Source organism: Arvicola amphibius, chromosome 17 (genome assembly GCF_903992535.2).
Source record: "Arvicola amphibius chromosome 17, mArvAmp1.2, whole genome shotgun sequence".
Taxonomy (NCBI): domain Eukaryota; kingdom Metazoa; phylum Chordata; class Mammalia; order Rodentia; family Cricetidae; genus Arvicola; species Arvicola amphibius.
In genome coordinates, this window is record NC_052063.2 from 9835219 (window position 1) to 9860084 (window position 24866).

Genomic DNA, 24866 nt, shown 5'->3' on the forward strand with positions numbered 1-24866 from the left:
ACACCTTTCTGTTAGAATATCTCTCAAAGAAAAAAAATCAAAATATAAAATTATAACTAGAATCAGACTGACAGATTACATCCACTCTCCTTCTGAGGGAATGGCTATCTTTACAGGCTAATTCTGCTCTAGTTTCAAGGAAGAGGTAATTCTCCATTTTTAAAGTCAGTATTAGAACACAGAAAGAGATGGGAGGCGTCCTCACTCTTTTAAAGAGGCGGAGGGCACAGCTGGACGGTAGAGAATAAGCTTAACATGCACAAAGTTCTTGGTTCAATATGAAGCAACGAAAACAAAACAAAAACAAAAGGTAGGCAATTAGGTGTTTTGGATTAGAAGATTCAATATTACAAAAATGTCACATTTCCCAAAACCAATCTACAGATTTAACGTAATCTCAAACAAAATCTCACTGGGTTTGTTAAGAACTGAAATTCACAGGCTCATCATTTTCGAAGTCATATGGAACAGTGAGTCAGGAACAGCCAGAGGCATAAAAGGAGAATCACACGGCACAAGGGGAAAAAGCAAAAGCCTGCCCAGCGGTGTACAGCACATGACTGTAATCCATCTTGGAGGCTGAGGCAGGGGGATCACAAGTTGTTGAGTAAAATCTGAAAAGGGTGGAGAGATGCCTGATGTGGCGGTGCACTGCCTTCAACTCCAGCATTCAAGGAGGCAAAGGCACCACCTTTGGGGGTCTGACCCAGACTGGTCTACATAGTGAATTCCAGGCCAGCTAGGGCTACTACATAATGAGGCCTGTCTCAATAAAATAAAATGGCACTTTGATTTATAATAAAGACAACACATTTTAATGCAGGAAGGGATTTTTACCAGGCCAACCAAATAACTGTATGGGGGAAAAATGGTAGATCAATTGCAAAGGGCTAGATAAAACTTTTAAAGAAAACATCTTTGTGATTTTTAGGGTAGGCAGGGAATTCCTTGGAGCATTAACTATAAAAGAAAAAAAACCTATTAAGTGGATCTTAATGAATTTAGGCGATTCTGTTCTTTGAAAGAAACTATTAAGGATGCAGAGACTGCCAGTGAGACAGCTCAGTGGGCAAAGGTGCTTGCTGCCAAGTCTGAGGGCCTGTGTCTGTTCTGCAGCTCGACGTGCTGGAAGCAGAGCATCAGCTCCTGCGTGTTGTCTTCTGACCTCCATGTGTGCACATATGCCAACACAGAAATGTGATACAATTTTATTTCATAATATGGGTAAAAGTCACATACAGCCTAAGGGATGTGGGGTTGATATACAATTAAGGACTTGTAGTCTATATATATATATATATATATATATATAGACTACAAGTCCTTAATTATATATATAGTTTCATTACTAGTAAGAGAGAACCAATGGGAAACTCACACTGGCCATTAAACTAGCATTAAGCATCGTAAGTTCCATACCAGAGATACAGAAATGCAAACCACGCAGAGACACCACTACACATCTCCCAGACTGGTACAAGGACAGAAAGAGTGCTGGTGAGGACGTAGCGCTGTCAGGAGTGTGGATAACTGCTATGGAATGATGTTTGACGATGTCTATGTAAGCCATATGTGTATTTATATTATACAATATTTATGTAAGATATATGTTTCCTATAGTCCAGTATTTCCACTTCTAAGTATATACCCAACAGAAACACGCTTAACAAAAACACACTCTGGAAGGTTCTTAAGAACACTACAGTAATTTCAAAGTAGACACTACTTCAGTATGCCCTAAAAAGAGCCATACCGTCAGGCACACGAAATAGTGTGTCACAATAAAATCCCTAGGTAATCATATAAATGAACCTCACAAAGCCAGAAGGAGGGGAAAAAAAGACATATAAAGAGAATGTAAATGAAACTTCATAGCAAACAAAAAGAGCAGACGAAACTGACCTAGGTTATTGCAGTTGTAAAGAGCTGCCATCTTGGGGTGAGAACCAGGGACTTAAAAACAGCAGAAAGGAGGCACTGGTGTCAAGATGCTCCACTTACTATTTGAGCGTTCATCAACTTGCACACTCTCAGTATGTGGGCATTCCTCATGTATACTATCTTGTGTGTATGAAGACTATCAAAAAAGTTAAGCAGAAAGCTGGAAAAGTAAGTCTTCAGATAGGATACTGGTGAAGGAATAGATGAAGAATTCATGAAGGGGTGGAGAGATTGATCAGCGGTTAAGAGCACCGACTATTCTTCTAGAAGACCTGGGATCAATTCCCCGCACCCACTTGGTGGCCAGCTCACATCTGTCTGTAACTCCTGTAGGGGATCTCACACCCTATTCTGGTCTCCAGGAGCACCAAGAATACATTTGGTGCAGAGACATACAGGTAGGCAAAATACCCATGCACATATAATATTAAAACATAAAAGGAACGCGCTGCTGGATAAAACAAAACCAAAGAATTCATGTAAACCAACTTTTAAGAATCTAGGCTGAGAGCGCAGCATGTTTATTAAGCATGGACAGGCACTCGGTTCATTCCCCAGCACTAAAATCGGAAATAAATGAATACACTTTTAAATTGCTGATAGATCTATAAACGTAAATCTCAGCAATATAATGTTATGGTTGTGGGGCACAATGGGATGCACCTATAATCCCAGGCACTCAGGAGGCTGAGATGAGAAAGTGGGAAGTTCAAGATCAGCTTAAATTTAAGACCCTTTCCCTCCCCTGCCTCCACCAAAAAAGTGTATATGTGTGTGGGGGCACAAGATTTAAATTTAAGTAAAAATATATTCAAAACTCTGATATGCTAAATGTTAATTTTTTTTAAAATCACACAAATAGTCATGTATTCGAATAGAAAAAGACTTCAAAAAACTTTTTTTGCTTTATCTTTTTAAAAAATATTTATTTATTTATTTATTATGTACACAATATTCTGTCTCTGTGTATGCTTGAAGGCCAGAAGAGGGCACCAGACCGCATTCTAGATGGTTGTGAGCCACCATGTGGTTGCTGGGAATTGAACTCAGGACCTTTGGAAGAGCAGGCAATGCTCTTAACCGCTGAGCCATTTCTCCAGCCCCCCTTTTGCTTTATCTTTTATAACAAAATGTCTTGTTTCAAGACAGGCTCTCTTAACCCAGGCTAGTCTTGAACTCATTGAGTAACTGCTAACTTTGAAGTTCCTACGAAGCTCCTACAGCCACTTTTTGAGAGCTGGAATTACGGGAATGTGTACGTACACCACCCGATTAGGTTCACGTGGTGCTGGGAATTGAACCAAGGGACCTGCTGTGTGTTCAAGGCAAGCGCTCTACCAACGGAACTCACACTCAGCCCAATACAATGTTTTGCTTTTTTTTTTTTAAATTATGTCCAGAAATCAAAGAAAGTAGGGTAAAAAATAATTCACCCACCTACTTTTGCCTCCCTTTTACCTCCCCACATCCACTCTGCAGCCGTCCCCTCAATTTTATATTAGAAATGACTGTCCAAGTCAGTTTTTCATGACTTGGTCTCTGATTTTCAGAGTGTATGCTTTTGTTCTCTCTATCGAACTCCCATACACAGACCCTTCACTATAGCAAAAGAGTCCTATTTCCCACTTAGATATCGTAACCACATTACCATTTTACACGGTAACCCTCCACACTCAGGGCCCTAAAACTGCACATTATAAATGCTGTCACCCCACCTCGGTCCGATCCTTGGCATACAAAAATCCTTGGCATACTCAAAATCCTTTTCCTGTAGTACATTTTCACCCATCCATCTTTCTAATTCATTCATAGTTGAAGATTTATCTGGGGTATGATTTGCTGAGTGTAGGTTTTGTGTGTGTGTGTGTGTGTGTGTGTGCTAAGAACAGACTACGGTTTCCAAATGAACCTTCCATTGACAGTTAGCACATATGTCAACATTTCATTCTGTACCGTACCTCACTCTCCCACTGTACAGCACGGGGAATTCCCTTTCTTTTTCTTGTCTTAACTTCCTAGAATCTAGTTGGCTGAGGGAAAACACGGCATACATATTCAGTACATACATTCACATTCGAGGGTGTGGGTTTTGACCTGTCTGATGGGAAAGTGGCATTGAAAACACTAGACTTATTTATTTATTTTTTTTAAATCCAAGATGGCAGAGACATCCTAAAATAGTCCTACACAAAAGCATTCACATCCAGACCAGAGCTCCCATTCGGACCTGGCTACACCTAGCGCAACAGCAAGGACAAAAGAATGGAACCTAGGTGCTGAGATGCTAGAACCCTCACCATCGGCCACAGGTCTCACACACACAACGGATCTCCAACCCAGCTAGCAGAGAACTGGCACCTGCTGCTTGCATTCCAAAGGCCACGCCTTGATGAGGATCGTGCTGGTGATAACCGAAGGCATTTCTGGTTACAGACCCGCAAAAAAAAATTAAAATAAATAAAATAAAAAAAAAAATCAAGGCTTAAAAGGGAAGAGGTTCAGTAGAAGAGAGAGCACCCGGCACATTTCGGCCCCGCCCCAGCGAGGCGCAGATCGGGGCGGTGCAGCCATCGGGTAAGGAAAGAGCAGGACTCCCGCCCCAAGGGCCGGTCAACGGTGCCAGGTCTGGGGATTCCGGTTGAGCCTGGGGCAGAGACCGGCCACGACAGGATCCCGCGGGCTACACCTGTCAAGGCGGCTGCAGCCAGTAGGCCCAGAACCAGCGAGGGATTGGTGCCCCAGGCCCGCAGGCGCGCGTCACCCGATCCCTCCCCTCGGAATCGCTCTGCCTCCTCGCTTTCCCTTCAGTCCTCCTTAGACAAAGACGGTCCACACTCCCAGCCATTTCCTCCTCACCTCAAAAACCACCTCTTCGTCAAACTCCGGTGTCATCCTTCTCCGCCATACCACCCGCCTCAGCACGATGGGAAATGAAGGAAGGGAGGGCAGGCAGCACCCAGGCTTCGGCTCCTGCCCACCTCGGGGGGCGCTGGAAACTACAACTCCCGGCATGCTTCGCGGCGCCCGCCCCCTTCCGCTCTGCTGATTGGAGTAGAGGGTGAGCGCGTAGGCTGGAGGGGCGGGAGCGGGCGGCCGCTGCGGAGCTCCTATTGGAGAGAGCTATGGCTTTTGTCTGCCTTTTACATCCAGGCACGACCAGGGGGCGCCTGGAGCGCGGATTTTCCTCCGGAGCTGTGGAGGGGCGCGCGCCCGCGAGGCCGGCTCCGCTCGTGCGCGCGCCCGGCGGTCGTCCCCGGCCGCGCGGCGGAGCGGCGCTCGTGCTCGCCGTCCTGTCGCTCGGCTGTGCGGCGCCCGGGGGACGCCGGAGGGTCGCGGGAGCCGGCGTCTGTCCTTTGTGAGGCGCTCAGGCAATTCGTTCTGGGGTGCGGGACGGAATGTGGGCGCTGCGGGGTTGTTTTCTCTCTCCTGATCCAACTCTGGGGAGTGTGGACTGAACTGGAGCCATGGACTGAGGGCGTGAGCGGCGCGGGGCAGTCATGACTTCGGTCGCGGGTAAGTGGCCGGGGGCCGGGGAAGTTGCTGTGGGTTCCTGCTGTTCCCGGTGTCGTTCTCTCTGTCCCCCGGTGACTGGTGCGGGGTCCTCCGGGATCCCACTCACCCCCGTGAGCCCAGGTGAAGCGACGGCGACGAGGCGCTTGCTCCCGTGCTCTGGCGACGTCGCCTGTGCGCGGTGCGGGAAGCTTGGAGTCGGACGCGGAGGACCCAGTTATTCTAAACTAGGACAGTTTTCCAGCGAGTTGAACTAATTGCACTACTAGCCTGAGTTGCTTTCCAGCCTGGTCGTTATTGATTGGCACTCTTCGCTAAATTAGTAAGGAGGTTTAAACAGAGCTGGTCGCACCCTGATGTCTTGAGTTCTATTACCTGAAGAGTAAAGTGTACGATTAGATGGCAAAAAAGACAAAAAAAAAAACCAAGCCCTCCCCAACCAACCAACAATTCCCCCCCCCAAACAAACGAAAAACCCAACCCCCTTTTTTTCTCATCTTCACTTTTTCTTAACTCCCCCCCCCCCCCCCCCCCGTCGTACATCGACAGTGTAAACAAAGCCTCATTTTCTGTCTGCCTCCTTTCCACTCACCCAAATGACAAAGCCTCTGCTTACCTTTGTGTGAATTTAGGCATTTCTGGTCATTGTATTGAGAAACATTATTAAGGGGCAGTTTTTATTTTTTCAAATGTAAGTGCCCGGGTGACGTTATGGTCCCTTTATAAGATCATAGCTTATTATTATTGTTATTTTTATTATTATTTTTAAATCCAGAATTTAATAAGTATGGGATATTTTTAAAAACATCTTCATTCACATGTGAAGAAACTTCGGTGAGAAATTCTGTAGTAAAAGAGTTCAAGGCTTCACTTCAGTTATGTCTAGAATAAGCACTTCAGTATCAGATTAAATTTTCCTTGCTTTCTTTGGCGTTTGTTTAAAATTCCTGCAACTTGAAACTGTCAAAGAGCGCACCAAATGTTCTGATTTGTATTTCTAAAGCCTTGGAAGAGTCGCACTGCCAAGCATAATCAGAGCACATTAAACAAGCAAGAAACTAGTAGCAATAAGAAAGCAAGGGGCTGAAGTGTTCGCGGTAGAAATCGTAGATCTCTTCCCTTTGATGTTATGTGTATTCATTCACGTGATCGCTGGGCACTATTAGTCATTTACAAAGGTTTCTCCCTCTTTTTTTTTTTTTTAAGAGGCGTTCCTCTTACACAGTGGATTATTCAGCCTAACTTTCTGTGCCTCACCTTCACTTAACTTTGGTAAATTACTGAACTAGTATAATTAAATTAAGATAAAAATTGGAAAATTAATTAATTTCTAGGGTTCTGTCTGGAAGTTCATGATTGTTTCATTTCGAATTACGCTAGAATAAGGCAAGCTATTTTTATACTTATCAACTTTACAATTAAGGAAATCCACAGCATTTTTGTGGTCTTTAAAAGAGACACTTCCTGTGTCTAGCTGAGTTAGTTGATTCTTTTTTTTTTTTTTAAAGCATGGGTTGCTGAGAAGCATTAACTACTTTTTTGCTCACCCGTCTGATGACATTTATTATAACTTTTTCTTATGTCTAGGGGATGTTGAGGAGGAGTGAGGTTCCCCCCGACCCTTTTTGATAAAGTTACATATATATTGCCCTCACAAGTCACATGTATGTGGGTCAGAACAATGCAATTTATTAAAACTTTGTGGAAAGTTACTCTTGGAGTAGAGAGTGTTTTTTTTTGTCTATTCTGGTGTTTTTGGGAAGGATGGCCTCATTTAAAATTAGGGGCTGTGGCTGGGCGGTGGTGGCACGCGCCTTTAATCCCAGCACTTGGGGAGGCAAAGGCAGGCGGAACTCTGTGAGTTCGAGGGCAACCTGGTCTACAAGAGCTAGTTCCAGGACAGGCTCCAAAGCTACAGAGAAACCCTGTCTCAAAAAAAGAAAAAACCACACACACACACACACACACACACAAAATTAGGGGTTGTTATACAGCAGTGGAGTGGTTTGTGCCCTGAAGAACTTGAGCTTGTTTGTTTGTTTTTTCTGCAGCTGTTGAAGAGTGAACCCATAGAATAGATTTTGGAAGTATTCTAAGTAGTATATGAAAAAAAGGGGATAATTATAAGTCTCACCTATCTATCCGTCATCTATCATTGTGTGTATATCCATTTCACTATTTCATTAATGCCTGTGCCTCTGTGCTTTGGGGCTGGCGGAAGAGCCAAGGCCACCTGTGTGTAACAGATGAGGACTCTGTTTATAACAGTAAAATGGTACCGGGGCTTGACTTTTCTACCTTAGATTTCCCTGGAGCCAAACAGCTGTGTAAATAAAAGATTTGCTGCCTTGCTCCCAAGAAGCATTGGGGTCTGATTGCTAATACTGATTGTTAATACAGTGTCAAGATCCAGAGGTGCAGGATTCGTTCCCAAACATTGTGTACTGATTTCAAGGTTTGACACCGGAGCAGGTCACAACATAGTGTCTTGGCAGTGTTGTTTTTAGCCATGTTTCTTTCAGAATAGAGCCATTAAAAACAGTGCGGGCCGGTGAGATGGCTCAGTGGGTTAGGCTCTTGCTGTCAAGGCTGATGACCCGAGTTTGATCCCTGGAACCCACAGAATGAAACGAGAGAATCAACTCTTTCAAGTTGTCATCTAACACATATGTGCTGTAGACTACATAGCTACCCCCTACCACAAATGAGATATAATTAAAAAAAATATTAATGGAGCTGACATGGTATTGTATCCTTGTAATCTCAGTACTAGAGAGGGTGAACCAGGAAGACTACAGTTCAGGGATATCCAGGGCTACATTCCAAAGCCTATCTCCAAAAACTAAAAATAAAGAAAAACAGTAAGGAAAGCTTTTTGTATATTGCTGTACCAGGGACTTGGCAAACACTTCCTCCTACTAGTCATTAAGGAATTACACAATAATCCTATTGAAGTTCATCCTGCTCCCTTTTCAAAACATCATTTTGAAAAAGATTTATTTTAAAAATGTGTGTGTGTGTGTGTGTGTGTGTGTGTGTGTGGTGGGTAGAGGTTTGTGTATGTGTGAACACAGATGCCAGCAGAGTTCAGGAGAGGTTGTTGAATTCCCCTAGAACTGCAGTTACAGGCAGTTGTAGAACCTTTCCCAACTCTCCATCCCCTGATCTCTACCCTGGTCGCATGGGTGCTGGGAACTGAACTCAGGTCTTCTATAAGAACAGAATGTACCGTACTCCAAACCACTGAGCCATCTCTTTAGCCTCCAGAACACCATTTGGTGTTGAAGTTAAAGAAATTTTCTGTCACCGAAGACCTATTAAATGGTGTGTATGTGGCAGCTGTCTATTCTCAGCCCCCCCTGTCAGCACTGGGAACCCAGAAAATAAGATGGTGAATTAGCTGGACTCCGAGTTATATCGCTGACTTCTTCCACTTGAATGCACAGGTGACAGACAATAGGAAGCCCAAGTTCACAGTTAGTTATTGAGTGTGCATGCGTAGCAGGCTGTAGAACATAACGCTGTGCTGTGTTTCCTGGGAGTCAGCCTTGTCTCCTATGCACTTAACTTGCTTTCTGTGACACCGAGAAGAGGAATTTGTCTCTTGGAAGCAGACTCAAAGGAAGGACTGGAATTGGTACTGGAGATTGTGATGTAGGGAGGGCAGGGCAATAGAATGGAAGAAGGGCTAAAATTGGTACCAGAGAGTAATAAAACGCTTTAGGGAGGCTGAGCTGGAGGATGGAGAGTTTGAAGTCAGCTTGGGGATACAGGGCAAGACAATAACAACAAAATAACTAGTAATACAATGTTCTCAATGAAAAGCAGAATGACTTGATTAAATGACCGCAGACCTTCTGAGTAGACTCTAAGATCAGAAAGTAAAAGATTAATTAGATGAGATCTCTCATTCTTCTCTTCCCCTTCCTCCCTGTCTCTCTCTCTCCCTCCCTCCCTCCCTTCTTTCTTTTCTTCCTTATTTGTTTATTTTGTTTTTTCCAGACAGGATTTCTCTGTAGCCCTGGCTCTCATGGAACTTGCTCTGTAGACCAGGCTGGCCTTGAACTCAGGGAATAAAGGTGTGCACACCACTACCACCTGACTAAAATGTCTCTTTTAAAAAAAACAGTTCTTTGGAAAGTCATTATTATTGTGTGTGGTGTGTTTGGGTGTGTGGGGAGGCCACAGTGTGCATATGAAGATTGGAGAACAGCTTTGTGGAGACTGTTTCCCTTCCACCTTTATGTGCGTTCTGGGAATTGAACTTAAATCTCCAGGTTTGTGTGGCAAGTACCTTTATCTGGCGAGCCGTCTGGCTGGCCTGAATTTCTTTTTAATTGTGGTAAAATACACCATCTTAACATCTGTAGGTTTTTCGAAACAGGAACTTCTTGTATAGCCCAGGTTAGCCTCAAACTCATAACAATCCTCCTGTCTCAGCTTCCTAAGAAGCAAGCAGCAGGACTACAGGCAAGCACCACTATTCCCAGCTGTCTTAACTATTTTTAAGTGTACAGTTCAGTAACATTAAGAACATTTTCGTAGCTGATCTCCAGAATCCATTTTGTCTTGTAAAAACTCATATTCTTATTTCTTTAAGGAAATCCCAGCGCTAGGACATTTTAAGCGCGACAGAAATGAAATCAACATGACAGTCTGTCAGTTTTTATTGAATGAGAAGGGAGTCTGGGGCAAGTCCTCAGGCAGTCATCCTTTCCCTTAAGGTTTGACTTGATGGATGGGGAATTTAATGTAATATACTGTGTCAGCATTGCCAAAAACCGCAAGAACCAAACCTCAGGCTAATAATGTGTGTATTGAAGAGCTAACTGAAAATTGCCTGCTTTGGGAATTCGTATTGTTTTGAAACTTCATTGCCTTTCTTATGATAAGCTTATGCCTAGGGATTGAGTTTGGTAAGGCAATGTTATAAAGCCTTGACTCTGCATATCATATCAGAGTTTGAGAAGTCCCTTTTTACCTAGGAAGAGGAAGGAAGGCACCCTGCCTCCCCTCCTTTTTTTTTTTTTTACTCAGTTCCATGTAATATTTTTTCCAAGCGTTATGACTAATTTCCTTTGTTGAAAAGAAAATCAACACAAATGAAATGTCAAAGTCTCTCTGTGTGCAGATAAATGAAACAGTGTTGAGTAGTCTTGTGCAGCATGTATTTTGAGATTGTTTTGTAAATACTTTTTTTTCTTTTTTTACATTAAGTATTAGTCCTGTTGAAGAAACTAATTTAAGAAGTGTAAGATAAGTCAGGCAGTGGTGGCACACACCTTTAATCCCAGCACTCAGGAGGCAAAGGCAGGCGGATCTCTGAGTTCAGGGCCAGCCTGGTCTACAAGAGCTAGTTCCAGGACAGGCTCCAAAGCTACAGAGAAACCTGGTCTTGAAAAACTGGGGGGAAAAAGTGTAAGATAAAATGTGTTTGAACTGAAAAGCAGAGGAAAAAAAAAATGTGTTGAACTCAAGTCCACTGGAGGGGGGGGACACGCATGATTGACAAGTAGAAGATCCTAAGAGAACTTAAAAGAAATATATTTTTTTGTATATCGTTTTTAGTTTTATTAGAGTCTTTTAAAAAGAATTATTTTGTTTTGTTTACATGTGTGTCTATTTGGGCGTATGTTCAGATGTGAGTGCATGTGCCTCTGAAGGCCAGAAGAGGGCGTCACATCCCTTTGAGCTGGAGTTACGGGTTGTTGTGAACTTGGTTGCTGGAACTGAACTCTGCCCCTCATGATTGAACTGAAAGTACTCTAGCCACACAGTCATCTCTCTAGCTCCTTTAGTATGGTCCTTTGTGTAAGGCTATTGTCAAGTTCCTATAGGCTGAGAGCCGGCCTGCACAGATGCAGCATTGTAGAATAGGTGTTGATGGAACACTTGGCGTGTAATGAGAGGAAGAGTTGCCACACCAGAACCTTTGGTCATCCTTTAATGCTGGGCTTGATGGTGCAGACTGCAGTTCCAGCACCCAGGATGCTACAGCCGAGGGATGTAGCCTGACACGCACCTGGCTTATACAATGAGACCCTTGCTCAGAGGAACATCACACAAACACGTGGTGCTTAGTGGTGAAGGGTGAAAGACTTAATCAGTCATCCATGGAAAATGAAAGAAATACAGATGTACAGATTGTATGTTCAGATACTCTCCGGTTGTTTGATCTGGAGCCAGGCCTGGGGCGTGTGTCAAAGCTCTATGAAGAAATATCATGAAATTCCTAATTGGTCCTCGGACAGAGAAATACCACCTCTCTGTAAACATCAATTAATACCAAAGGATTTACTTTCAGTCTTTTTAGGGTAGAAAAATGTCTGGTTTCCACATTCATTTTACAGAACGCTTTGGGGGTTCTGTCAGGTAGACAATCTTTATAACAGGCCATTATATGGATCTTGCCTGTCTTGCTGACCCGTGCTCCTGATTTATGTGAGGAATAGAGAGATGCATACTGTGGGGAACTCTTAAACCCAATGGATGGGCTGGCAAGACTATATAGAATCACTAAGTAAAAGCCAGTGATTTAATTAATGTCAAAGTTAGAGGAAGATCTGTAGTGGATTAACTAAAAAAAATACAGCACGTCTAAAGCTGTGTTACACTAGAACTTAAGGATGGTTTCAAGACTTTTCAAGGGTAATGTTGACTCTATAAAATAATATAATCTGCCTAGTATAATGAAAGGTCATTTTTTTATTCATTTTATTGAGTTATACATTTTTCTCTGCTCCCCTCTCTCCCTCTCCCCTCTCCTTCAGCCTTCTCCCATGGTCCCCATGCTCCCAGTTTTCTCAGGAGCTCTTGTCTTTTTCAACTTCCCATGTAGATTAGATACATGTAAGTCTGTCTTAGGGTTCTCATTGTAGTCTAGGTTCTCTGGGATTGTGAATTGTAGGCTGTTTTCTTTACTTTATGTTTAAAAACCACTTATACGTGAGTACATATGATAATTATCTTTCTGGGTCTGGGTTACCTCACTCAAAATGATGTTTTCTAGCTCCATCCATTTGCCTGCAAATTTCAAGATGTTATTTTTTTTTTCTGCTGTGTAGTACTCTGTTGTGTAAATGTATCACATTTTCCTTATCCATTCTTCGGTCAAGGGGCATTTTGGTTGTTTCCAGGTTCTGGCTATGGCAAACAATGTTGCTATGAACATAGTTGAGCACATGTCCTTGTGGCATGATTGAGCATCCTTTGTATAAATACCTAAAAATGGTATTGAGGAAGGTTGTTTCCTAATTTCCTGAGAAGTTGGAAAGGTCATATTGTTAAAAAAAAACTTTATTCAGCAAGCCTGGGAGAGCATGCCTGTAATCTCAGCATTAGAAAGTATGACTGTGAGTTTGAGACCAGACTGAGCTATGTTGTACATACCAAGCCAGCCAGGACTGTGTAGCAAGACCTTGTGATAGAAAACAAATAAAAACAGAAAAATGGTATGCATTTTTTATATCCTCTTAGGTCTAATTATTATATTTTCCTTTCTAGAACTTAAGAAGCCACCATTGGCTCCCAAGCCAAAGTTAGTGGGGACAAATAGCAGGCCACCTCCCCCTCCCATTGCACCCAAACCGGACATCGTAAATGCTAGTGTTCCACGGTTAACAAAGAAAACCAAACCAGCAATTGCACCAAAACCAAAAGCCCTGACAAACTCAGCTGTTCAAGACATCAAGCAGTCACCCTCAAAGAAACCCCCTTTGAACCTGGAGGAACAGGAGCCAGAATTACTGGAGAGCACTGACACGTTTAATTGCAAAGATGCCGGGGATGCACACAGTGATTATATTTTACCAGCGTGTTCCTGCAGTTCTGGGTGTACTCGTGAGCCTGGGAATAGAGGAAGTCTCTGTGCAAAGCAGCTCGTTCTAGAGCCTCTGAGAATGAAAGAAAATTTAGAGAATAGTAAAAACAGTGAGTCCTCTTTAACTGCAAAGAGGAGGACTAGGTGGGATGCTAGTGGTGAAAAGGGCCGGAGCCAGAGCGGAGTTATTTTAAAGGCAGGCGTCTTAGAAGAGAAGCTCAAAGAGGTTTTAACACAGCAGCAATCACCTCGTGGTACCCCGAAGAAGCACAGGTCTCCCACCAACACAGTAATAAACGGTGACTACAGTTGCAGCAGACAGATCAGAATTGAACTGGCAGATCTGTCCCCTTCCCTGTCCCGCTTTGAAAAAGTTCCTGCTCATCAGAGCTGCCACCCACAGCCCCCTAGGGATGAATCTCAGAACCTTGAGACTTGTGAAGCTGGCGAGGCTAAGAGCAGCAGTCACTCGGAGTCCTGTGAACTAGATGACAAAAAGACACCTTCCGATGGAACTAGTAAGAAGCCGGACGTCACAGATCTTGGTCCTTTAGAAATTCACCTATTACCTCATACCTCAAGGTTTCCAGTTCCCAAGCCCAGAAAGACACACGCCGCTCGTCTGCTTCGCCAGAAGTGTGTAGATACTCCTAGTGGAAGCACCGAAGAGCCAGAGCATTCAAACAATGGCTCTTCTTGTCTCCTTGAAGATAGTTTGAAAAACAATCAAGTCAGTGTTCTTCATCAGAATGTTTTGTATAGCCAGGGACAAGTGGACAAAGTGAAGCCAGCAAATAAAAGGGCATTGACTAGCGATCCCAAGAGTGACAGACAGGACTCAGTCAGCTCCCAGAAAGCTGTAGGTCAGGAACCGTCTTCCTCTGAAAAAGCGGCGCCTTCTTTAGATACAGACTCTATTTTGAGTCCTGACAGCACAGCATTAGGTGGTTCTGGAATGTTACCTGCTGTGGAGAGAGAGACTAGTTTACAATGCAGTACTCAGTCTCCGAGCTTGCCTAAGCAAGCCCAATTATCCTGTACTGAACACCCGCCAACTACCTGTAACGTGGAATTGTCTGTTCCTCAAGTACAAAAGGAATCTTCCTCTAGAATTGTTCCCAAAAAACCTCAGAGACACAGCCTGCCCGCTGCAGGGGTGCTTAAGAAGGCTGCTTCTGAGGAACATGTAGAAAAAAATTCTTATTCGTCAAGCAAAGCAACAAATTCAGAGAAAGGGCTACAAAAAAATCACCCTCAACCGTTGGGTTCTTCAAACCGTGGTGTATCACCGTCATCCTTTGACATGCCCAACCCAACTTCAGAAAAGCCAGTGTGGAAGTTACCTCATCCCATTTTACCTTTTCCAGGGAGCCCAGAGTCCTTGAAGCGCGTCACTTTGTCCTTAAATAATGGGCCTGCTAGTTCCCTAACCAAGCCAAGAGCAAAGTCGCTATCTGCTGTGGATACGGACAGGTGCGACAAACCTTGCAAAGACCCTCCAAAGAAAACTTCCTTTAAAAAGTTGATTAATGTGAAACTGTCCATTGGCTTCATAAAGAGTGACTTTCAGAAGTTTAGGTCAAAAAGCTGCCAGCCAGTGGATGCCACTCCAGGACCTCTGCTCAGTAGAGAGCCAAAAGGGCTAGAAAGCGACTGGCAAGGTTTGGTGACAGGAGAAGAAAAGAGAAGTAAACCCAGCAAGGCGTATTCTGCAGAAAACTGCAGCCTCGAGTCTCCAAAGGGGAAATCTTGGGGTCAGACCAGAGCAGCCAGTGGTCAGAGAGCTGAGTCTCTGGATGACCGGATGCTCTCCAGGGACTCCCCCAGTACAAGGGACTGCGCACCAGAGTATGAAAATGTCCGCCATTATGAGGAGATTCCCGAGTATGAAAATTTGCCCTTCGTGCTTGCTGGAGGGAAGGCTCCAGAGTTGGGGTGGCAGACTTCCAGCAGTGTGGAGGACACGGACGCAAATCTGTATGAAGTAGAAGAGCCCTATGATGTTCCAGATGGCCAGCTGCAACTTGATCCTAGACATCCGCCTTCCAGGTAATGCGTAGGTGTCAGCTAGACCTGCACTTTGGCCTGCGCCGTGGTAATTAGCCTTCAACCACTCTGCGATAGAGGACAGCAGAGAGGAAAGTCACTAATGGAGGAACTGATTGAGAGAGGGGAGATGAAAGCAGTTCTGTGTTTGCAAGGCAAGCTTATAATACCTATTTTCATCGCCAGTCCAAAGGTTTGAAATCGCAGCGATTTGACTGCTGCAAGGATGGCCTAGATAGAGCCCCAGGACCCCCATGCACCAATGCGGAGCCCAAGGCAGGAAATTGGTTCATTCCGTGAGGGTTACGAAGTTACGAAACCCATGCATTTATATAAGGTGCCACTGTTGGAATACTCTAGATTTTGTCACTCCTGAAGCATGTATTTTACTTGCTGACCTCAGGCAATCACGGGGAAATTCAGGGGACAGTTGTCTTCCTCCTTTTGTGTGCATACTATCAATTCCATCTCTCTCACTGCCATTTTACTCATCCTCAGCGGCTCAGCTTCTCCGTCCCTGGCTTCATGGAGGTGGTAGCAGGAAGTGTTTTGCTTCCTACTAAACTGCCTATTATCCAGTGCTGTCCTTGCATTTTGTATCTCAGTCTGACTCACGGCGTATTGCTTATTGATGCATCTGATGTTCTGTGTTTAGTTTTTTTTAAAGTATCTATTAATCTTTGACAAGTTCATACATGTACATAATGTACTTTTTTGTCATTGTCACCCCCATAGCCCTCCCTTATCCCTCCCCACTTCCACTGACCCCTTTTTTCTTCCCAACAAGTCCCCCCCCCCAACATTATTTACATGTCCTTTTGATCTGTTCAGGCTTTGTTTGTATGTGACCTATTAAATTTAATTGCCGTTGATTGAATGAGTATGAGTGAATAGGGGGTTATTTACTGGTGCATAAACACCTCAACAGTGAGCTGGCTACACTACTGAAGAAAATGCCTTCAGTTTTAAGTACCCTGAAGAGTTCTGGCTCTCTCTATTTATTCTATATATAAGGGCAAACGGGGAGCCCCGTAGGCACTGTGGTGTGGAGTGGGCACAGGCCAAGAAGGAACCAAAAGAAGCACAGGAAATAAACACCACCTTCCTTCTCTCTCCGTGGTTGCAGAGTAGCCTTTGCCTTGCATTTGCAGTGTTTCTTTTGTATTGTGAAGTCTTCAGATTATCCTCAGGCTGCAAACATGGGCCTTGAGAACTTGAGTCTGAAAATGAGACTTGTAGAAACATTCCGAGCACATAGTGGGATTCCAAAGGAAGGGGTGTGAATTAGTGGGTGAGTTAAATAAAACTGTCAAACAAATTGGAACCTCAAGTGAAGCAGATTGCTTTGAGTTATGTTAATTTTCAGGTGCTCTCACGGTTTTTTTCTTTATCATCACCTTTACCTTTCCTATTTTAACCTGTAATAGGCTTTTGAATTCCCTTGCCTATTTTTTCTTAGCTGACTCCAATTTTTTTACATGTGTATTCCTAAATGTTAGTATGTAAGCAAAAACCTTTTCCTTAGCATATATTTTTTGACAGAATTATTTGAAGAATTTATCTGTTTTCAAATGTGTGGTATTCTACCATGAAGCAAATTTATTGGTATTTTAAACCAATTTTGCATACTACTTATGCATGTGTATGTATGCACATGTGTGTGATGAGTTTGGTTTGTTTCTTTAGATATGCTGCTGTCCTTGGCTATGATAATTTTTTTCTTATAATGGGGGGGCTTGACCCTTGGGGATTGTTCCCTGTTGGCTGGATTTGAGTCCCGAGGGTTTACCACTATCTCTGATATGGGTTCTTCGCTTCTGGAACTCGTTTGTCTAGTCTGCTGCTGGCTTGAGGGGATGCTTTTGGAGGGACTAATGTAGGCGGCCAACCAGTGTAGCTAGTCAGGCATTCCTAAGGGGACTTCTTCCTGGAGACCCTAGGAAGCCATGGGGGTATTGGATGGTCCAGAAGCTGTCACGTACGGCCTGACAAAGGGTGGGCCACTTCTGATATTGAAGTTTGTGTTCCACAGAGAGTTTTGTTTAAGCCATGCACAGGGAGTCTTCAGTGGACTTCAAGAAACCTAAACTGTGGCAGCTGAACCTGTAGCTTTCAGTCATAGGGTCAGACTCAAGCCCAAGAGCTTCTTCCTTTTGTAAACAGTTGACCAGTCAGAGAGCAAAATGCAAGGCTCCAACGAGGAGGACCCTGGCAACGTGAAATGGGGTAAATGAGAGGCCGAGAGCTGAGATTTCGAGTGGAAATCCTGAGAGTATGTCTGCCTGCTGAAAATGGAGACCCGTGCCTTGGAATAATTCATTCAAAGTGCAGGCTCCCGGTCCGGCCTGTAGGTTAGCAGTCTAGTACTTACTTGCCTAGCGCGGTAAACGTTTTCTTTGCGAGTCATCAGGAAAGTGTTTAACAGTGTCCCAGCCCTCAGGGAAGGGACTCTGGGTCTTCTCCAGGGCTCTGGGTTAGAGTGTCACTGGCTCTGGAGTCTGGATATTTAAACAAGTAAATCTATTTGGTTAACTCGGAGGTATCCCAATGGGCACCTTCTTTACAACACAGGGATTTTGTATTTCATAAATCTGAATTTTTGCAACTCATTGTTTTCCCCAAAGTATGGTGTTGGAAGGGAGGTAAAGGTTTTAATCCCCAACTCAAGCTAAGAGTTAACCCCTGACTGTTGTGGAACTCACTCTGTAGAGCAGGCTGGCCTTGAACTTGCAGAGACCTGCCAGCCTTCCAAAGTTGTGCGCCCTACTGCCTGGCCCAGGTGAACCTTGAGAAGCAAGCTGTGGCTGGGCTTGGAGCATTGGCCCCTGGGTGGGACTGAAGACCCGTTATCTCAGAGGAATAGCTGGTGGCCCTGTAGGCTTTGTGGGGGAGTGAGGAAGAATGAGGAAATTAGGGCGCAGGGTTGAGTGTCTAGGAGGGCCCTTGTTAAAGCGCTCTGAGTGCTAAGGAGGGAAGGGTGGGGTGTGAAGCAGAGGGTTTCTTTACTTCCTTTCCTTTTATAATGTCTGTCCCTTCTCCTTTTTTCCCTGCCTTTACCTCTGCAAACTGAGCTTTTCTGAGGGCCAGCCAGAGTTGAGTAGTAACTGGAGGGAAGGGAAGAGGGTCAAGAGAGGCGCTGGGAAGCTCCAGGCTGGGAAGGATGAAAGGAAGGAGGAATCTGAGGGCGAAGGAGGGAGGAAGGGGACGTCTGGATACATAAGCCACATGGAAGCTCCAGGCTGGGAAGGATGAAAGGAAGGAGGAATCTGAGGGCAAAAGAGGGAGGAAGAGACTTCTGAATACATAAGCCTCATGTGTCACCGTTTGCCTTTGTGTCTAAAGAGTAATTTCATCAGAAGGAGGATGTTTGAGTCACTCTGGAATGTTCTAACGTTTGGGGCAGTTGTTTTGTTTATTTTGTTTGTTTGCTTGTTTTTGAGACAGGATTTTAGTCCAGGATAGCCTAGAACTCTATGTAGCACAGGCTGGCCTCAAGCTTGCCCCTTTCCTGCCAAAGCACCTTCCTACCCGTGGAATTCTGGGGTGCTAGGATTATGGGTATGGCTCACCACTTGGGGCTAGGGTAAACCCCACCTCAAAGCGTTTCTGTGTGCCACAACCCTGAAACAGTTAGCAGGTGACATCCATCTCTGTCCCACTGGGTCCAGATGGCGAGTTTTCCGCTACTGCTTTTGTTTAGGAAGCTTGGTTTCATAAGGAAGGTTATAGTTTAGGTCATTGATGTTACTCAACTGTAGAATAATCTGCAAAGTCATAACAATCAACTGTTAGTATCGCCCTTTGAAACTTAAGAAGACGTCTTGAGTCTGAGAAGAAAGCTTTACCTGGAGACATTCCAACTTTTCTTGTGATGTTTTGGTTTGTTTTTATAGGTACTTAAAAAAACGATGGCAGTTGGGTCTTCCTAAGTCTAGTAGGGCCCTCTGGTTAATTTTCAAATGGATATTAAGCATGTGTGCATTCAAAGTGGAGATGAGTGTTCCCTGGTAAGGCACGCCTCCCAGTGAGGCAACAGGTCATTAGAGTACATGCTATTTTTATTGAAAGTCACACTGTCTAACGGAGTGTTGAGGATCACGTTGGGCCGGGGTGCAGCTCAGTGATGCAGTACTTGCCTAGTGTGCATGAGATCCCAGGTTCAGTCCTCAGGACAGTAGAAACAGAGCCAGCATGACAGATATGGCGGCACGTGAGCCAGTGGTTTTTGAAGGTAGCAAGCTCAGACATGGCATTCGGGAGCTGATGGATTATGTTTTTAGAGCCGTAGAAAGGGCATCTTAGTGGGGCTTCCGAGGGAGACGTGGCAGACTGAAGCAGAGGTAGGGTTAGAAATGTGAATTGCTCCTTGAAGCCTGGAAGTCCCAGGCTCAACAAGTTAGCATTTATATTTTGGTCTACCAGAAAATGAATTAGAAATAAACGAAACAGATTTAAGGATAATTTGGAGAGGTGGATAAGTGGTTGAGAGCACCCACTATTCTTCCAGAGGACCCAGTTTCCATACTCAGCACCCACATGGCAGCTCACAACCGTCTGTAACTCCAGTGCCAGGGGATCTGGCACCCTCACACAGGCATGCATCCTGGCAAAACACCAATGCACATAAAAATAAATAAATCCTTTTTAAAAAGAAGCACTTCTTTTTCATTAACCTATATAACTTCATCCCTGATGAAGACTGAATACTATGTTTGTTTTTTTTTCTCTCTCTCCATATTAACATGGGAATGGGCCCAATACACTGCCCAATAGCTTCGCAGGGCATCTGCACTGTAAATGGCAGACCTGGCCTAGCAGACATCTGATTGTGTGTACCGCCTGGTGGTATTGTTGAATTTTAATAAAGTGATTAAACAATAAATGAATAAATGACAAACTAATTGCACTCATGAGCAACTTCTATGTTGTCATGCACAGATAAGATCATGCCCAACTAGAAGGTGGGGGTGGGACACAGACTATCTCAATAGCAGCCCTTTCCTGTGAATTATTTTTAGTATCAGGAAATATCAAATATTTGTATGCCTCTTTAACTCTGTGTTTCATAGTCACACAGTTTTGGCAAATCCGTTTGTTTACATACTTAGTCTATATGTCTAGAAGAGTCTAGAAGAGTTGGATTTTATCCCTTCCCAGTAAACATTTCCTTTTCCATGAGAGTAAACATTAGGAATTAGTAAATAATGCAGTCTTATCCAACCATATTTCTTTGTTCTTTTTTTTCTGTCAGAGTAGATGAATTGATATTTTATCAAATACCTACTTTTGACTAGTTAGGTGTCTTAGGCTTCGTTCGAGGCAGGGTCTCATGTAGTCCAGGCCGGCCTCAAACTCAAGATCGTTCTGCCTGAGCCTCTTGAGCTCTGAGATTGTGGGTCTATAACATCTTCACACTCAGCATATTTTTTTAACACTTTTAGAAGCATGATTTAGCTGGAGATTTAAGAAACTCCCCCTACACACACGTGTGTGTGTGTGTGTGTGTGTGTTGCTCACATGATGCTAGTGTGTGAGGCATGGTATGTACACATGTGGAGGTCAGAGGACGACCTCTGGTGTCATTTCTCACCTTCCATGTTTTGGATCAGGAGCTGTAGGTTTTCCACTGCTTCGAATGCTAGTGAACAGAAGGCTGGTGGGCCTGAGAGGTTCAGAGGGTCTCCTGTTTCTGTTACCACCTGTGTCAGCATGGGAACACACCGGGATTCCAGATGAGCCCATTACAGTGTCACTTTCTGTGAGGTCTAGGGATTTGAACCCAGGTCCCGTGGCCTGTGTGGCAAGCATTACCCACTGACCCGTCTCTCCAGCCCTTTATGTTTTTCAGTGAAGAACTGAGCCATGGGGAGCTGGAGGGAAGGCTCAGCAGTTAAGAGTACTTCCTGCTCAGAGGTATCAGAGTTCAGTTCCTAGGACCCATGTCAGATGGCTCGCAGCTGCCTGTAACTCCTGCTCCAAGGGATTGGGCATCCTCTTAGGCCTCTGGGCACCTGTACATGTGTGGCATACAATCACACAAACACATAAATTAAGGAAAAAAGAACTAAACAAACTCAACAGTGGAAAACTAAATTATTTTGCTGAGAAATTATAATGCTACCTTTCTTAGTTTATTTGCCGATAAATGGCACACATTAGCCCTTTCTACCTTGAATGCGCAGTTACTCAAGAGTCAAGGGTGTGATTTCACAGTTTGTTAATGCCACAGACTTATTTTCTGTCACTCCCCATTCCATTTCTTTCAAATTACATATTCATTTTCCTGTCATGCCTTTTAAAAAACTTTTAATTTTTAGATTTTTAATTTTATGTTGTGTGTGAACATTTTGCCTGTATGTATGTATCTAAGTGTGTATCTGTGTATGTATGTGTATCATGTGCATGCCTGATACCTATGGAAGTCAGAAGATGACATCAGATCTGGAACTGGAGTTACAGATGGTTATAATCCACCATAGGGGTGGAGGGACTTGAACCTGGGTCCTCTGTAAGAGTGAATCGTAACCACTGAGCCATCTCTCCTGCTCTAAAAGAAAATCCCTTCTGAGTTGCAAGCATCTTTCATAGATTTGGTCCATTCACATGTTGATCAATTGTCTGCTTATCTTTACCTTTCAGCGCCTTAAAAGGATTACAGATGCAAGCTGGGCACGCCTGAAATTCCTATACTTAGGAACCTTGAGCCTTGAGTTCTGAGTTGTCCTTAGCTACACTATCTAGTCTGGGCTGTAGAGGCCATGCCTCAAAAAAAAAAAAAAAAAAAAAAAATTACAAATACTTAGAGAGAGGAAGCAAAGAAAGAAACCTGGTCACTGGTGCCTTGCCCACAAGTTCATTTTGGGAACACTTCCCCAGGACTGAAGTCAGAAGTCAGAATTAGTGAAATGATCATTCTGAACTTGTGAAATCTAGGCCTCGTTTTAGGTTTGTGTGTTGAGGAGGAAATCAGTACTTTAGAAGTGGGGAAGGTGACCTTGGCCTGGAGGTCCTCAGGTGTTTCTGGGGAATTTCAGATCCAGGATCCTGTTTGTACAGAAAGGGATGAGTGTTTTCCCCTTTCGGGAATTCTTAAGAACAACTGACTTTTGTAAGCTTTCTGTGCTCTTGCAGGCGATTCTGAAATCTTGTCGTCTTTTCCCTGGAACCACAGAGGCACATTTGTTAGAGGGAGTCTAACAAATCCAAAAGTCCTTTTGGATTAAGGAAGTATGATGTTTATATTAGCCCATTTGTGTTAATGCCTTTTTGGAGGGGAGTACAGTTGAGCAGGGCCTTGCTTTGTAGTTCTGGCTGGCCTGGCATTCCACTGTGAGAGCTCAGACTGGCCTTAAACTCACAGCCATCTTCCTGCCTCAGTTTCCTCTGTACTGGGCTTACACATGTGCTCTCAGTGTCTGGATTTAAGAAAATTGGAAAGCTAGGTCCTTGAGTTGTAGCTCAGTTGGTACAGTGTTTGCCTAGCACAGACCCTAGGTTCAGTCCCCGGCACTGCATAAAATTGTCATGGTGGTCATGGCTGTGATTCCAACACCCCTGCTATAGACAGGAATGGATCAGAAGTTCAATGCCATCTTTGACTATATAACAAGTTCCGAGTTTACCTGGGCTCTGTGACACTTTACCTCAAGAACAGATTTATTTTTATTTTTTTTTATTTTTTATTTTTTAAAGACTATAGTTACAGAGAACAGTGTGCATCATAGCTCATTTTGGTTTGGGGAAATGAAGAAGAATTACCGACTGAATTTCAAGTAAGTTGAAAGCTGGGCATTGTGGCATATTCCTGTAATCAAAGCACGGAAAATTGGGAGCTGAGTTCAAGGTCAGCCTGGGTTATAAGTGAGACCCTGTTTCAAGAAGAAAGAGAGACAGACAGAGAAGGAAAAAAGGAACTGCCTACTGTTTTCTTGGTGGTAAGGAGAAATTGCTGTGGTGGTGTAATCCGCCTCTGGTCATTTTGTTTGTGGCTCTGTAGGAGAAGCAGTATTTATAATTAGTCTTGACACTGTCAGAGATAATGTGCCACAGAAGTTGCAAAACCAGGCCTGACAGTGAAGAGAAGTGCCAGGACGCGGTTTCCAGGAAGCACAGCTGTCCCCCAAGTTACCTTTCCCAGTTACTCAGAATTCTTTGTTTACGAAGATTCCTGTTGCTTCCACTTGAGGGTGGGCCGCAGTGTCGTTGTACCCATTTATAAAGAAGCTGAGTCTTGTTAGAGTGGCTTGACGAAATGAGAGACGATGGAACTGCAGCTAGATCGGCGGCCGGAGCCCCGACCTTCGGGTCCACTTACTAGATCTAGTCTCCCATTCCTCATGTATTTTGGTTTCTTCTACAGGAAAGGTTAAATAATAAACACTGAACAAAGACAGTGAGTGTCCTCTGAATATTTGAATTAAAATAAAAAGAAAAACAGGTGCCTTTAATCTTTTTTATGTTCAAAATGATGTAGCTGCTGCTTGTTCAACTTTTAGCTCATGTGGGTTCAGTTGAAAACTTAATGTGTTTTCCTTAGATCATTTATTTTGTCAGAGCCGCCTCTTGATAATATTTACATAGGTGGTCATGCTGGGACATATCCTGGTATCATTTGAGACATTATAAAGAATTATAGACTTATTGGGCCTTTCTAAATCTAAGTAATTCTGAATTTGTGATGGTTTGGCAGCTGCACATCCAAGTCCAGGGACTGGGCCCAGAAGGAATGATTCCCTCCACCCTGCCTTCCTCCTAGTCTTCGGATGTAGGACCCCCCCTTACACACACACACACACACACACACACACACACACACACACACACACACACACACGGCTAAAGAGGAGGGGACATTCAGTTCAACCACTCAGATTAGGCCCTAGGAGGGATCAGAAGGGAGAGGGGAGACTCATCTACAAATCCAGTACCTGTCTTAGTCTGTCAGGAGTTTGGGGATAAGGAAACTATTGAAGCGTCCCCCCACTTCCCCAATCAAGTAGTTTGAAACTAATTATACCGCTGAGTAGTTTTAGGTTAAATATACACATAGACATTACGCTTTATAACGGAAGGAGGCATTACAAAGCCTCTGTGGCTTCTTCGCTCATTGATTAATCAAAACCTTAGCAAGACTCACTAACTTTCCCCTACCAGGAAGGTGAGAAATTGTAAGACCAGGGCTTCAGCTTGGAGCTCCAAAACTTCCTTCCCCTTCTCATGCTGGTAGAAGCCTTCTAGAGAAAGTCAGACTCTAGATAGCTCTATTCATTCCCGTGGTGGGAAGACTCAGACTGACTCGTGTCATAGCTCAGGTGTATTGTGAAAGACACAAATACCTAGTTAGGAGGAGGGCTCACACAGTGATTACCTAGTTAGGAGGAGGGCTCACACAGTGATTACCTAGTTAAGGAGGAGTGCTCACACAGTGATTACCTAGTTAAGAAGGAGGGCTCACACAGTGATTACCTAGTTAAGAAGGAGTGCTCACACAGTGATTACCTAGTTAAGAAGGAGGGCTCACACAGTGATTACCTAGTTAAGAAGGAGGGCT

At 43.9% G+C, this 24866-nt stretch overlaps 2 protein-coding genes across 3 annotated transcripts in view; one reads left to right on the forward strand and one right to left on the reverse strand.

The window, feature by feature from the left end:
- Positions 1-4918, reverse strand: part of Vezt (vezatin, adherens junctions transmembrane protein) — a 50567-nt gene extending 45649 nt beyond the window's left edge. For both annotated transcript variants that reach the window (XM_038314993.1, XM_038314992.1), the window contains exon 1: positions 4798-4918. In XM_038314993.1, coding sequence (XP_038170921.1) covers positions 4798-4833 — 36 coding nt within the window. In that variant the 5' untranslated portion in view covers positions 4834-4918. The remainder of the gene's footprint in view (positions 1-4797) is intronic.
- A 293-nt stretch (positions 4919-5211) lies between these two features.
- Fgd6 (FYVE, RhoGEF and PH domain containing 6) overlaps positions 5212-24866 on the forward strand; it is a 121653-nt gene continuing 101998 nt past the window's right edge. The window contains exons 1-2 of the mRNA XM_038314827.1: positions 5212-5454; positions 12955-15319. Of these exons, the coding sequence (XP_038170755.1) occupies positions 5439-5454; positions 12955-15319 (2381 nt within the window). The 5' untranslated portion in view covers positions 5212-5438. The remainder of the gene's footprint in view (positions 5455-12954; positions 15320-24866) is intronic.